The sequence below is a fragment of the Pinus tabuliformis genome, chromosome 5_1 (assembly GCF_031772625.1).
Source record: "Pinus tabuliformis cultivar Carrire ecotype Pingquan chromosome 5_1, CPIR1, whole genome shotgun sequence".
NCBI lineage: Eukaryota > Viridiplantae > Streptophyta > Pinopsida > Pinales > Pinaceae > Pinus > Pinus tabuliformis.
The window spans coordinates 163190940-163207463 of NC_142305.1; the positions used below are offsets into that span (position 1 = coordinate 163190940).

The following is a 16524-nucleotide window of genomic DNA, read 5'->3' on the forward strand; positions in this document are numbered from 1 at the left end:
ATAAGGTTCTTTTGGTTGCCACTGTCGACGATGAATTGTAGCGGCGAACTCTTCACCCACATCTGTGAGTGGAAAAGACGCTCCCCCTCTTCTGGATCTGCAAGTTCATTCTTCTGGATCTTGGCAGTGGCAACAGTGGCGCTGGGATGCGCATCAATGATCTGCTTCCCTTTGCCATTCCCCTTGTCAGGTTCTGGCTCAAGGTCAGAACATGCATCTGATTCGGAAGCCTTCAACTCGACCACCAACGACTGCTTGGTCCGACACTCACTTGTGTTATGAGTGGGACTCTTGTGGAACTCACACCACTTTCCTGTGTCCTTCTTTGGCTTCGTGGTGTTGTTCTTTTCTTGCGGCTTCGACGGGTTGTCTTGGGTCACCCCGCCTTGGCTTTGTCCTTTGGGCTTTGGATTTGCAGATACAAAGTCTCGCTTCTTCTGTTTGAACTTTTGCTCGATCTTGACAGCGTATCGGTATGCTGTGCCGAGTGAGGAGATGTTCAAGAACCCCATCTCTTCCTGGATGTATCTATGTAGGCAGCCGCGGTATTTGAGTACCAAATGCAGCTCAGAATCTTTGATACCCAACTGTGTGCGAAGGGTATGAAAAATGTTTGTGAACTCCGGCACATCTTGGTCTCGTCCCTGCCGCAGTGTGGTCCATTTGATGTATTTGTCCTCATAGCTTCGGACAGGGTAGTACTGCTCCTTGATGGCAACCCGGAAGTCATTCCAAGTGGTTGCGGCTGAAAATAGTGAGCCTGTACTTTCATCCTTCTGCTCGCAGTAGGTTTCCCACCAGTCCTTGACGTGGGGGGCTACTTTAAGAAGAGCGAAAACAATCTTTTCCTGACTTGAAAATTCATGAACAGAAAAATATCCATCTAGCAGATTTAACCATTTATCTACGACATCTGCGTCTATTTGACCCTCGAAGATGGGGATTTCAAAATTAACTTGTACCTTAAACGGTGTGGCATTTCCAGAGTAGCTGTTGGAAGCCGATGCGTCGCCTCTGGGTAGCCGTTGAAGGATCTGCGCAAAACTATCCATCATCACGTTCCTTTGTCGCTCGAGGGCTTCTTCGAGCAAGATTTTGATAGGATCTCCTGCCCCCTCGTCTTTCTTCTCATCCGCCATGGGAGGTCATCAGGATTTTCGAGGCTGGTCTTGCAAAGGTTCGACCAGTTCAAGCCCTAACTCCTTATATCCCGACCTCGTTGGGGACATGCAAAGAAAAACAGAGAAAAAGAAGACCGCTCTGATACCACTGATCTGGATTTAAACAGGAACGCAACAAATTACAGAGATAACCATATACACAAAGATGCAGCGGAAATAATACTTCATTTCATTAATGGAAAATACTGAAATATGCTTATAAACAGAAATGGAAATAAACCAGCTAGGGCGATGGTAGCTTATCTCTGAGAAGAGATGTGGTGGCTACATGCCTCTGAACTGTTCTAAACTATGTTACAATGAGGCTCAAAGGCTTATTTATTGTTGAGAAACAATGGAAAACCTTTCACATCCCGAAACCTAACCCTAGAAGATGAAACGCCAAATTGTGGGCCCCGTTTGGGTAAATTGGTACATCAATTTTCCGAGGTCGTAACTTTGGCATACGATCTCTGTTTGATGCGTACGATAGCTCGTTAGAAAGATCTATCCGAGAACTACCACTTTGGGAGGCAACATGGGTCCATGGACCCATGTTGCCCCAGATTTCCCAAAAAACATCGTTTAGGGCCCCAAAACGGCTCCGGAAGTTCAGGACCCGAAAAACTGCTAAAAATAGTAAACTCTGCTACAATTTAGGAAACTGAAAAGGCTGAAAGAGACAGTTGTGGGGGTCCAAATGGGATAGGTGGGTGGCCACCAACATCCACCTGGATCATTCAAGTCCTTGTCCACATGATTGCCTATTAGTGCCATTGGAGATTCTAGTTGTAATCTATACAACCAATTACTTTTGATCCCAATCTGCACTTTCTTTTTTCAGCTTGGGTGTTTGACATATACATTTTCCTTGGTGAAGTAGATGTCATAGCCCTTGCCTTGTAGTTGTGACACGGAAAGTAATTTCATCCCCAATCCTGGTACATGCAGCACATTTGTGGCACGAAACCGCTCTCTCGATTCTGTCTGAAAAACTATGGTACCCTTTCCTACTGGAGTACACTTTACCTTGTTCCCCATGGTGATCTGAATGTTCATCTTCTCCTCTCGATATTCTGAGAAACACTCCCTGATTCCCATCATATGCCACGAGGCTCCACTGTTTATATACCATACTTCTGATGATGCAGCACTAGTCATGCACGTCACTTCTTCTTCCAACCTGGAATCCAACAGAGAGAAATCGACATCTCTTTCTCTTGTGCAATCTTCTGAAAATCTGCGTGAGTGCCCTGAGGTAGATGCCTTTGCATCGTGGTCTCGACCCATAACTGATTTTCCCTCTCTGTCTCTGATTACTTCCTTTGATACCATGTGAAAATTGTATCATTGTAGCAACTGATTTACTTTTCCTACTTATTTCACCATAAGTTATTCATGAAATTACTTCAACAAACATTAAAATAAATACTGTTGTAGATATCACATCGTAATACAAGAACAAACATATGCACAAGAATCAACAAATTGACGCAGTTATCTTGGACTAATGTCCCCGAAGAAACCCAATGTGGGAAAACCGATGCAACAAGGGAGGATTTTATTATTCAGTAATTTTCTAGTACAACAAGGTGCCACACTGGCTTACCCACAGAGAGACAAGTTCTCCAACACTTCTATTGAACCTGACCTAGGTCTTACTGACCTTTGTGTTAGCCTAAAACCCTTTGTGTCAGCTTAATGAGGCTCTGCATAGCCTCTCTGCTGCCTTTGCATGGTTTCCTCTGGCCCTTGCGTCTGCCTTTTCTGCCTCTGCACTAATCTCCCGTCTCTCTGTTCCGTACTCACTGCCTCCTGACTGCTCTCTAGACCACTGGTTCAATTTTTCAGCTAACCCGGCTCCAGAAATTGAATTGACTGGTCTCACTCAGTGTGTTATCCAAGTGACCCTCAAGCCTCCTCTTATACTTTTCTCGTTGACAAATCAACGGCCGAGATTAAGTCCCTAATCAACGACTAAGATTAGATCTGGCTTGATCCATGTCTTTTGGACCTTTCTAACACAGTTTCATATTAATACACATCAATATTTTATTTTCCCTAAATTTAGACTTAGGGACTCCATCAATTGTTTAGAATCTGCCCAAACCCTTTCTGGGTATTGGAGATCTCATGTGCCCCAACCTGTCCACCAAATTTCGTGGCTAAAGCACATTCTGATGCTACCCCAAATCAACAGGCTAGGGGCGCATTGGATCTTATGCAAGATTGCAGATGGTCTCCTTTTTGGGTTTGGTCTCCCTATACGGGGTTCTAATCTTCCAGAGGGCTATATTGGCACATGTAGGGTGTGTGTTGAGAGCCATGGGCCTCCACAAGAGCAGAAAACACTCCATGGATCCCCACAACCATTCAGAGATTGCTCGTGGTTCACTTATTGGACGAGGAAGATGCATCTAATCCATCATGCCCAGCTGGCCCCAAATTTGCACAATACACTTCGTAGATGATCCAGGACTTGCACGATGATGTAGCATCACCTACACCATCATCCTAGCCCTTGTAGGTGATCTACATGCATCTTTGATTTGTTTGGAAATCCATGAGGACACTTGTGTGCCCCCACATGTCATTTGGAGCACCACAGGTTATTACAAAGGGCCAACCCCTTCTCCACTGCTTTTGAGGATCCTCTTCTTCATTGTGGCATCCATGGATGTCATTAGACCTCTTTAGAGGGCCTTACGACATGCATAGATTATTATTTGACCTCTTGAGAGCCTTACTCTTTCATTTATGAGCTAGTTTGGTGGGCTTGTCACGAAGAGTTGAATTATTAGAACATTATTTTATTTTAGGGGCTTATGTAGGCCAAGGAGGCTAATTCGAACTCCAAATTTGTGTATAAATACAAGTGAGATGGGTTCATTTGCTCATCATCACTTTGGATTGGATCTCCTCTCTCTTGAGAATTTCACACTTGTTCTAGAGGATGAATTGGAGCTTTATCGACGAGACGATATCAGTCTGAAAACCCCCAAGTCTAAGATAGTGCATTTTGATCCATTACTGAGCAGGAACCAAGTGACAGGTCGCGAGAGAGCAATGTTGCACGAAGCGGAAGCGCGGAAGCGGAAGCGGGAGCGCGGAAGCGTCATTTTCCAAAAATCTAGGAAGCGAAGCGTCTGCTATATATATATATTTTTTTGCATTTATACTCAAAACAAACATCCCAAATACCAAATTAATTGTAGAAGACATGAAAACATGCATATTTTTGCATAAATCAAGATAGATATGGCATCCATGATTCCATTGTAGTTACTAGTATGTACAACAATCATCTATATTCTAGCTATTACAAACATACATCAAATTTTTAAGCATATTATAAAACATAAAACATTTAAGCATATTATAAAACATAAAACATAAAGCATATTATGATTTATCTAGCAAGTGAGCAACTGTCAACATTTGTCATGTCCAAAATTCAAATAATAATGTTTACAAAATATGTCACTTGGTCACCGCCAAGCCAAAAAGGTTCAAAATTCAAATTCACAAGTCTACAAGTCTAATGAGTAATCTATGACAAAAAGTAGTAGATTGTGAATATATCTACTAATCTCTCCTCCTTCCACCACGAATAGAACGTGATGGCGGGCCTCCACGTGGTGGCAATGAAGAAGATGGTCCCTGTGTAAGTCGTGGCACTGAAACTGATGAAGAAGAACCCCCTGCTGTTGGTGTTGAACCATGGAACCTAGGAACCAAGGGACCAGATGGGGGTGGGGGTGGTGGCATATCAACACGGTCATCATCATCCTAGAATCGCTCAAAAAATTCATGCAAAACAAAAAAACACTAGTTAACAAAAAAATTAAAAACATGAATTAGAGAAATGCTTTATAAGGGAAAATTGGAAAATTCATACCACAATGGACATACCTGGATAAGAGCATCCTCTAATTGCTCTAGTCGCAACACTCCATCCTCCAAATTGGGCTCCTCTGGATTCTTGTCCCAAATCAACAAGTCTTTATTAGACTTTGCATCTTCACAGTAATGGGACAACAATCGCAAGTTGTAATGAACATAAACCAAGCTCTCTGCCCGGTCTAAATTCAACCTGTTCCTTTTAACACTGTGGATGAAAGAATAAGAGCTCCAACACCTCTCTGCAGAAGAATTGTTTACCACCTGTGATAGCACCCGCAATGCCAAACTCTGTAGAAGTGGAGTACCCCCTCCATGCATGTTCCACCACTCAAGAGCAGAAAAAGTCTCTCGATCTTGAATTGCATGCATGCTCCCAAATGGACCAGTGTTGAGCGTATAGTTGCTCACCTGTCTCCGTACCAATGCAGCCTCCTCCTCATCAGGGATTAATTTACTCAATGCAGCCATATATTTTTCGTGAACCTCTCTATCTTGGTGTGGTTTTTTCCTGCTTCCCCCCCCAGGTGCTGGTGTTGAAAGCCATGATGGATGATAGTATTTAGGTGTCAAAACATATGCTAATGCATGCAATGGAATATTTAGCATTTCCCATCGGTTTTGCACCTCTACACGAATATAATTGTACAAGGTGGTATCTCTAGGCTCAACAATGTCTTTAATCTGCCCCAACATGCTATCCTTTTGCTCATACACCTCCCCAATTACTGGTCGATCTGAATCTGCAAACTTGATCATGTAATAAATTGGTTTGGTGAATTGCAAAACATATTTAACCTGTGACCAAAAGTAACTGTCAAGAACAGTGTCCTTGACTGCATTAGCACCATCTGTGTCAGTGTTAATTTCATCCCATGTTTCAGCACACACCAGATTAGTTAAAGCTTGTCTCACCCTCACTAGCCGCCTAAAGGTGAGGTAATAACTAGCAAATCTTGTCTTTGCAATTTTAAGCAATTGCAACTTGGAGTAAGTGCCATAGAAGTAGTTTACCCTTGTATGCCCTGTGATGAATTTAATGAGTTGCTTCCCTTTCCTGTAAACCTCAGCAATCCACCCACAATCTTTGTGTTTCACAATATCATGCATCAAAAGGTTCAATGTGTGAACTAGGCACCCAGACCAAAAGATGTGTGGATGAGTACGCTCAATAATTTTTCCTGCTGCCTTACAATTTGCTGCATTATCTGTGATCACTTGAACCACATTATTCGGACCAACATCTTTGATTGATTTCAATAGGAGATCTGCAATGTTTTGTGCAGTTGCACTGATGGAGGAGGAGTCATGACATGCAATAAATACTGCACCACTAGAAGAAACACCAAGAACATTTATCAAATGTTGGTTTCTAATATTTGTCCACCCATCTGATACAATGGATACCCCAGAATCCACCCACTCATGTGTAAAACGTGTCAAAGCTCTTTGAACCTTAGCTTTTTCTCTTTCTAATAACACTGTTCTAGCTTTCTCATAGTTGGGGGCCTTGTATCCTTTTGGGGCTTCATTGATGGCCTTTACCATGTCATGCCAATAGGGAGAGCGAAGCACATTGAATGGTACACTGCAAGCACAAAGAAAACGGACTATCTTTCCATCCACATCATCCCTCCCAGCAACATTAAGGAAATCCCCTATTGTTCTTCTACCTCCAGAGGTTGCAGAAGTACCATGAGGAGATGGGCAACTACCAAATTTAGAGGTTGCACTTGATTCAGAATGAGTTTTTTGTTTCTTGTTTTTTTGTTGTGCAGCCATCTCTATTTGGATGTATTTTCTTCTTTCTTCAGTTGAAATGTTTGGGCAAATTTGTACCCCCACAGAACCCTTTTTTTCATCACTGTCCAGCACCCCACAAAGATGCCTCCTCAGACGGGTATATGAACCACAATATGGTTTTCCTCCATGACAACCATGAGGGCACACAAATTTGTAAGATCCACCACCCTTTCCCCCATCAAGTTTGGTCACATAGTTCCACAAGGGTGTTGATGTACCTTTCCCATCTTGTGCTTCAGTGTCCCCTTCAAGTTCATCCCCTTCCTCTTCAAACCCTTCCTCCTCATCATACATTGGGTCACTACTATTAGGACCAAGTTCATCCCCTTCCTCTTCCCTTCTATTCCTCACCCTTGCCATCATTAAAACCAAGAGTGGAATGATACATAGAAGCCAAAAGAACACCATCTTGGAATATGGATATAGGTGGTGGACAACCTGTAAATAAAGGAGCAAGTAGAAACAATGGGAAAGAGTAGGAGAGGGAGGAGAAAAATACAATTTTTTTTTCAAAAAAACAAGGGAGTTTGGGGTTTGAACTTACCTCTTTAGCTCTTGTAGATGAAGTCCTCCAAGCTCTTGCTCCAAGCTCCTCCTCCTTCTCCTAGCTCCTCCTTCTTCACTCCTCCAAGCTCTCCTCTCTTCTCCTCTCCTTTCCTCTCTTCTCTTCTCCTCTCCTCTCTTCTCTTCTCCAACTCTCATAAACTCAAAGTGAGAAAATGAGGAATGAATGGGAGCTTTATGCTTTTCATTCCTCACCTAAACTCACCCTAAACTCACCCTAACCCACCCCCTCATTGCTAAGTTAAGTTAACTTTTAAAAAAAATTAAAAAAAATGAAGTGTCATTCCTTAGCCCGCGCGGATTTTTCGGAAGTGCTCCGAAGCGCTCGTGAAGCGTGCGCTTCCGGGCCCGAAGCGTGGCGCTTCCGGAGGCCCGAAGCGCCCTCCGAAGCGCGCTTCGGGGCCAACGCTTCTCAAAAACCAGGAAGCGCATAAAACTGCGGAATCACGCTTCAGAAAAAATGGAATCGCGCTTCCTTGGGCGCTTCCGGAACGCTTCCGTACGGGACGCGATTCCGGCCTAGGATCCGGGGGGGGGCGCTTCCTGCAACACTGCGAGAGAGGGCTCAATGACTGTGCAGTTCCAACAGCTAGGGGTGAGGCATGAGCTCTGAGGCTGCGCAGTGCACAGTTTAGGTAGGACGGAGGGACAAGACTGCACAATTTTGGGAGCTAGTGTGATAGGCTGAGGGGATGAGCATGGAGAAGATATACTGTGCAGTTTTGGGAGGCAAGGCCACTACGCAATTGTGCAATTCAGAGGCTCAAGGGACGAGCTTGAGGCTTGTGATTGTGCAGTGTGCAATGAAGGCCGGGTTGGGAGAAATGATTGCGTAATTCTGGAGCTCAAGGCCCAAACTTGAGCACAGAAATTGCGCAGTGCAGCAGTGCTCAGAGGTAGGAACTACGCATTGTGTAGTGTCAAGGGGCAAGGTCTCAACTAGAGGACTAGAACTGCATAGTGCACAGTTCAGGGAGGCTGGTTGAAGCAAAGTTGCTTAGTCGAGAAGCCTTCTCGAAAATGGCTAAGTGTAAGACTGGTTAGACTAATGTGAACAGTGATAAGACTTCGACTGTGATCTCACACTTAGAATACTTGATGACACAACAACATAGATCACCTAAGACACATGAACAATATATTTCCCTCCATGTGACCACTTTACGACCATTTACGACAAGTGCGACACTTAAGATAGACTTTGGGACGACCGTGACGACACTTGTGCGACAGTGCTCAAAACTTTGTGAATGAGTGCGACAAATGTTTACATAGTTAGAACAACTCATATACACAAAGATAGACCCTTGAAACCATCAAAACAGGCTTCTACACATTGTGTGACATCCAATCATGCCGAAAGACAACAATTAACCCAACTTGCAAAGGGGAGCAAAACACTTCAAGAAAGTACATGAAATGAGTTTCGGTGTTTGTGACAACAATATGCAAGACCAAGGAAGGCTCCGAAATTGAGTGTAAGCCAAAATTTTGTAGGGTGTTGTAGCAGCTACAAAAAAATGCTACCTTGAAGCCTTTGTCTTCCATTGAAGAAATAAACACCAGGTTCTTCTTCAAATTGAGCACATACAACACTTCTTGTGGATGTATGGTTTGAGAGGGCCTCCTTGTATCCAGTGAAATGCCTTGAGGCTCCACTATTAATTAACCAATGATCCAAAGTATCCAGAGAGGTAGTAGATAGAGCAGAAATAAGATAAAACTCATCTTATTTTTCTACAACATTATTTTCATCATACCTGCCATTTCTTGTCCTTTTGGGAGGTTGACCATTTCCATTTCATGCAGCTAGAGAATTCCTCTTTCCTATATTGTTGAACCTATTGTTCCTCTGATTGCCATTGCTTTTGTAATTGTTGTTGTTGTTATTATCATTCCTTGGAGGATTCTTCCTGTGAGGACACGCTCTAGCATAGTGGCTGAACCTGTAGCATCTTCCTTTGAATCCCTTCTTAGATCCTTGACCCTATCTCCTTGGATCAGCATCATTCTTCTTCTTTGCATGGGCAGAGAAAGTAGTGGGTTCATTTCCATTTTTTGGATTTATCTCTTTCCATCATCCTTGTCTCCTCTTGAGTGCATCTAGCCAAAAACGCATTGAACCCAGGTATTCTGTGATTGTTGAGAATGGTGGTGACAAATACATCCCATGGTCTTGAAAGACCTCCAAGAGCAATGAGGGTGAGCTTCTTGTCATAACTTCTCCAATAGATAGCAAGTCATTCTTGATTTGTGTTATTCTCATGAAGTAGGATTGGATAGACTCCCCTTTGTCCATCTCGATATCGTTCAACTTGTTCTTGAGAAAGAGAATTTGACTTGCGTTGTTCACTTTGAACATCCCAACCAACTTATGATACATTTCCTTAGAAGTTCCCAAATCAGAAATATAGGCAACCAAATGCTTTTGAATGGACTCAACTATAATTTTCTTAGCTTTGACCTCACCTTTTCTATACTTTGTTTTAGCAGCAATGATGCATTTGAGGGAGGCTCCACCACTTTTCCTTGCACATAGTCCAATACTTCATGCTCTTCCAAACTCAGGTCCAAAGTCATCTTCCATGCATGATAGTCAGATTTGTCATTGAGCTTGTCCTCAGTGTTGAAGTAAGATGTAGAGGCCATGGAGACTTGTCAAATATTCTTTGTCCAACAGATATCTTAGTGATTGCTTTTCTCTCTCTTGCTTGGGCTTGTCCTCACCTGGGCTTTGATTCCATGATAATTTTAGATAACAATGGTATGTTCTATGCTTGTAACAGTTACTTCAATGTCCTTTTATTAGCCCAATGATAACTTCCAATTTAATTTCCAATAGCAATCACATAACCATTAATTCACATAGACAATAACTGCAGATAGAACATAAACAGTAAAATGCAGAAGACAAGCCAAGACAAGAGTACACCAATATTTGGCTAATGCCAAGGAAAAACGCCACAAGGGGGAAACCCTTGATCCTTCTTCTTATCTATTATCAATTTTTCAGCAGAGAGAGAATCCAATAATGTACAATGATGAAGTCAAAGTCAAAGTTGACTTGACAATAAAGATGATCCAAAACATTGTCCAAAACAGCCCTGTCAGAACTGTAGTATTCTGCTTCCAGTCAACAGCAGTCAAATCAGCCCTAACCAGTAAGCAGTCAACAGTCAAACTTCTTCTCTTGAGCTCGGTCACCTTTGTCAAACTCGGCCTTCTTTGCTGGTCAAATAGCAGCAAAAACAGTCAACAAATCAGTGGACAAACCAAGTCAAATGATGATGTCACCCTTCAGTCAAAATAGTCCTGCAACCCTGCAGTCAATGCTGGTCAAACAGCTCCTTTTTGCCTCGATTTGTGTGCCCAAAAAAATCAGCCTGCCCAAACAGAAATTCTCTCAGAAGATCGAAGTCAAAAGCTGCCCAAAAAGTCAAAGTCGATGCTGGTCAATGCTTGGTCAAAGTGCAAAAAAATTCCAGATTTCGGCCTCCTGAAATTCAACCTCCTTTCAGCCCACAGGTGTGAAAAGAACAACTTCCCAATCAAGTGTACAAACCAATTAGATGAGGAGAGAGAGATATGCTTAGTTGTGATGATGCCAAATGAGGATGGAAGTCACTCTTATTTATATGAAACCATGTGGGTAGAAAGACATGTCTCTTGGGGTTCAAGAGCCTACATGATGGTGAGGCCGACATGGAAAATTTGCACGTGTGGGCTTCACTTTAAAAACATATGTCTCCTTGTCCAATTTCAGTGAACCTTAGGTCAATTTTGGTCCTTTCGCAAAGAGGAGTTCAATGCAATAATTATCTCTATCAAATGAGCTGTCCAAAGTGGAATTTGGCCCTAGTTGTGCAATTTAACACCCTACCAATTCCTTTTGGGTTCTCAGGAGAGGGTCTTTCCAATCCTATAGTTGCCCTGGGCCATTCACCCCTGGTCAAATCGACATGATCCAGCCAGATCCTTCTGGCTTCTTAGGTGAATGTATCCATCTCCTTTGGTCAAATCAACATAACCCAACCAAGTCCTTTTAGCTTCTTAGGAGATGGTCTGCCCGTTCTTGCAAAGACATCAACACTCGTCAACAAGGGAGACATTCTGTATCACGCCAAACTTGTATCTGAAGTATACAAAGTTCACTCTAGATAGAGGCTTGGTGAGAATGACCACAATCTGCTCGTTTGTGGATATTTACTAGAGCTTCACTGCTCCCTTATGCAACATGTCTCGGATGAAGTGATATTTGATCTTCACCTGATCAAATAGGTTTGCAAGTAGCTTCCGAAGCCACATTACTTCCCAACTTGCGGCAATAGTTGAGATATATTCTGCCTTCGCTGTACTAAGTGCGATAGAAGTTTGCTTCCCGCTAATCCAGGATAAATGATCCCATGCTAAAGCAACACCCTCGAGGTGCTTTTCCATCCTCTACACTCTCTGCTCAATCTGAATCCATAAATTCCTGCAGCCTTACTTCACCACCTAAGACATATCTCAAACCATATCCAACTGTACCATGTAGGTACCTCATCACATGCTTTGCTGCAACCCAATGTACATTCCTCAGCTCAACCATAAACTGGCTCAGGGTGCTCACTGCAAAATAAATATCTGGACTGGTGTTATCCAGGGACATCAAGGATCCAATCAACACTTGTACTTAGTTGGATCCACCAAATTTGAATCTAAGGCAGAATCTCTCAGCTTCTTCAGATTTCACACCAGAGGTGTAGCCATGGACTTGCAGTCCATCATATCAAATTTCCTCAAAATGTGAACAATGTACTTCCCTTGTTCGAGGAAGATCTCATCAGGTCTCAGCCACCAGAAGAAAAGCTTATTGTGAGGCCTCAATGGTGGTAGTTAACGATAGGCAGTCTTTTCCTTTCCTCTACCTGAGAGGCATCGAAATGATCTGCAGAACACAACCGAGACATGAATCAACTCCTGATATGCTTTCATTGTAATCTGGAAAATGAATCTTCTGTAGTAATATCATCTTCTTAGTAAATGAGTTATCAGTTATCACCCTCCAGAGGTGCCTTAGATCTCTCTAGAAACCAAAATTTGTGCCCATTTTCTTTTGTGCTCCATGTGAATTTCTGCATTGTAAATAGTGTTCTTCAGTCCTTGTATGAACCTCTTTGTACATATCGTAGGTGTCAATCAGTGTTCATGTAGTGATGATGTCATACCATTTAAGTCACTGTACAGAGGATGGCCGCCTTGCAAGAGGAAAATATGACCCACAATTCTGCTGCAATTGGTAAATCGTACTCTCTTATCAAGCAAATTGTACTGAAATTTATGGAGGTGACTTGTTATATAATATAAACAAATAGTATTTTGTATGCCTTCTTAAGTGTGCTTAAGGGCAACCTGCATTTGTGGCTGTCAGGCTGACTGTAACATATATGTAGGTCAGCCTTCTTGAGATGCAAATGTTTTTTCTCGAGTAGTTTTTAAATGCCTTTCTTTGCTTGTATATACAAATAAATGCTCCCGTTCTTTATATCTAGGTTATCTTTTGACGATGCAAATTGCTGTCTTATTCAAATACCATATTGTGGTTTTGTACCACTTGCTTGAAGATGAGAGATCCATGGTTTTTCCATTTTATGTTGCGATCTTCTGTGTTGCAGTATTTTCGTTAAGCTTCAATCATAATTATTATAACCTGTATGCAGTTGTAATTGCATTTTATATCTTTTGGTAAATTATATTTTCATTCAAACCTTGCCATGAACATGGAAGGATAAGACTCCAGCCCTTTCTGCTCTAACACCTGAAGATGAAGATACTTTTAGCATTATTTTATTAATATAATCAAGTCTACAAGCAAAGTGATAATAATTTGATGATTCAAAGTACAGTAGAATCTGTTAAGAATAAAAATAAAGAAGTAAACTGTCTATTAATCAAGCAATTAACCAATCAACTTGTGAAGTTAAATAGACTGAGTAGATTAATGTGAAAAATTTCCAACACTTTTCTTTTATAAATTTTAGTGATGCCTGTGGCAGAGTCATTATGTATGGAATAATTCTTATTGCTTATTCAAAATGATTTTCCTGTACCTTCAGTGGAGAGGAAGAAACGGCAAATGTTCTATTGAGCAAGTTCAAGTGGGGTCACTCGTTTTTGTCGTTGAACAGGTAATATGGCATCTCATGTACTAAAATCTTAAAATAATTGTCCCCTGGTGATGTATTGAATTCAGCATTCGGAATAGCTATGATTGAATGATTCTTTTCATAACTGGACACATCAATTTTATTAGCTATATGTTTGTTTCTGTGAGGGCTCGTGTAGGAGATCTAAACCGTTATATTTTAGACAGCTTAATGTAAAAGCAATTTGAGTGTCTACCTGGAGGCAATTTATTTTGATTTATATAAATTTGGTAAGCAAACGACAAGTCTATCATTCAAATTACAATCCATCTAGTAGGAGGAAAAGCATATGAGGATCTCACTGGCACGAGGGAGAGTGGCACATTCAAGCACATTCAAGAAACTGTTTAGTTGATGCTAAGACTTATTTTGTATTTGTTGCATTTGCAGGGAACTTTTGAAAGCATATTCGGAATGTAAAACAGGTGAAGAAATCATATCAGTGCAGAATAACTGGCTGTGCAAAAATTCTAAGAGACAGAATTCTCTCTCCAATTCTGATGGTATGGTTTCAGGCTCTCTTTTCTGCTTTTACGTATGCCACAGAGAGAGAGAGCAGGGAGAGGGATTGTTTCATGAAACTTGTGTCCAAGTATAGAGAAGAAAAAGAAAGAAAGTTAATGCATGTATGCATAAAATTTCATGAATAAAACCATTTTATATGTTTGACTCATGGAAGGCTGCTGCACCTTGAACATATTGAAGCAGACAGCTTACTTTCATCGCATTCAATTTGCATCTCTTTTCAGTTCTATAACTTCGATCTACTTGTTCTTTATTGTACTCATGGTTCTGTAAACTGCATAATTTGCATAATAGCTTTGTTTGAGTCGATGAATTTGCTACTTATTTATCAATTTTCATAATCTATACTGTCGAACATTGTATGCATCTTTTCGTATACATTCTGTTAATTTTGTAAGTCTAGTTGCCCTGATCTTCTAGCCTATCCTAACTTCCCATTGTCTTGTATCCACAGTTCCTCCAAGAAGATATATTTCTTAGTATTGTGGCATTATTTGATCCTATTATATCTGAACTGATTTTTTGAGAACATCTAGGAGCAAGGACTCATTATGCTGCTTAAAAGGGACTTGTGTTTCTAAAAATATGCAGCCAACCACACAGGAATAGTAGAGTTTCCTGGAAAATAGTGGAAAAGCTTTCAGAGGCTAACTCTAGTCCCCAGGGGGTTAGAGTTGGCTGTCAGTTCTCCAAACATTTGCATGATATGCATGGGTTGAAAATACGGTGATTCATTTTTTATCCTTATTTTAAATTCTGAAATTCTGTATGAGCTCTTCTCCTCTCTGGAACAGCTCCACATACCTGCTAGCAAAAATCATCGATGCACAAGTATTGCCAAAACTGGAAAATCAGAAGGGACTAAACCTTTGCCATTTGTGCAATTAAGCCCTACACTTCTGCAACTGCATGAATCATTCTCTCTTCTCAAAATTCTAGTTCATTATCATTTGCTAGGTACATTTTATGTGGCTTCTAAATGGCATATTGGGTTCCTCTTCAATGGTGCTACTTGCAGGAAGTAATCAAGTTTCAGCAAGTGCTAGCAAGCAAAATTCCAAGTCAGATGGAGAAAGCGCTGAGATTGATGGAGATTATGAAAGTGATGATGAATCTGATGAGGATGGACTGGCACCTCTTGAAAAGAATCTAAACCACATAAAATTTACAGACGATCCTGAAAATGACGAAGAAAGTGAATAGGGATAACACATAAGCTAATAATTAGTTCCATCCGGACCATCACCATAGGTTCAACATATCAAACATGAATGTAAGTTTTAGAGTAGATATAATGTTATTGTTTGTAGTTTTTAGTGTCCATTGCTAAAATGCTAATGCCTTGTGTCCATGAAAACATAAATATTTTTAAACTCAGCTTCTCCGCATGAATAGTCCTGAGGATGTGGTCCACTAGTTAGGTAGGGAGGTTCGGTTCCCACAGGTTTCGTGGTCCAATCCCGGGCAGGATTATGTATGCCTGAGAGCTGCTCCAGGCACAATTTCTTCAGTTGAAAAAAAAACTCTTTCACATGAATTCTTATCATTATGCTTTATGTGCTAATTTATATGATGCAGATAGTGGTTTTAGAAATTTTGGCCTCTTAAAAGGCTTTCTAATTCTGAAAGGCTTCCATATTCTGAAGAAATTGTAGAAGACCGTGCCAAATTTTGGCCTCTTAAAAGGCTTTAATTCTGAAAGGTTTCCATATAATGAAGAAATTGTAGAAGACCGTGCCAGCGTTTCTACATACCATTTTTAATTCTTTATGGATCATTCGAATGGAACTACAGATACTTGCGTGCTCTAATTTGAATTTACCCTGTGGAGAGACTGTCCATATCGGTGCTGAACATAATGTAAATTTAAGCTCACTTGATGGGAGGACCAAAATCTAAGGTAATGGTCCACACATCTAATGATATCAAAGAACAATATTTTAGGTCAAGTGAGCTCATAGAATGATCTATACAACAGAGGTTCAACATTATAATAAAGATACAATATATAATGTTTGATTAGGTTAAACGTTATAATAAAGAAACGACATATGGTATGTTTGGTTTGGCCCATTTGCAGGAAGGTATGGAATCTACAAGGTATTTCAACTATTAGATTGAAGTACGAACAATAACAATGTGAACATTCTCTACAGTCTTGTCATTTACTAGTACACTGTCTTGTCATTTACTAGTAGAGTGGATTTTGTCATATTGAAATATTGGATTTTTCTTTGTATACCTGCCCACATGTAGGTTTATATTTTAATCAGTTTTTGGTCAAAGTTTTGACATTTTGGTTTTCCAATTTTTTTATGAAGTTTTATAAAATTGATAAGAAATTATTATATTTAAATGAATTTTCTAAAAATTAAAATTATTTTTAA

The 16524-nt window shown here is 40.8% G+C and overlaps 1 protein-coding gene across 6 annotated transcripts in view; it reads left to right on the top strand.

The window, feature by feature from the left end:
- Positions 1-15674, top strand: part of LOC149163932 (uncharacterized) — a 416091-nt gene extending 400417 nt beyond the window's left edge. For all 6 annotated transcript variants that reach the window (XM_089431903.1, XM_089431905.1, XM_089431904.1 and 3 more), the window contains exons 9-11: positions 13523-13594; positions 14003-14115; positions 15156-15674. In XM_089431903.1, the coding sequence (XP_089288029.1) occupies positions 13523-13594; positions 14003-14115; positions 15156-15340 (370 nt within the window). In that variant the 3' untranslated portion in view covers positions 15341-15674. The remainder of the gene's footprint in view (positions 1-13522; positions 13595-14002; positions 14116-15155) is intronic.
- Positions 15675-16524: the final 850 nt, after the last annotated feature.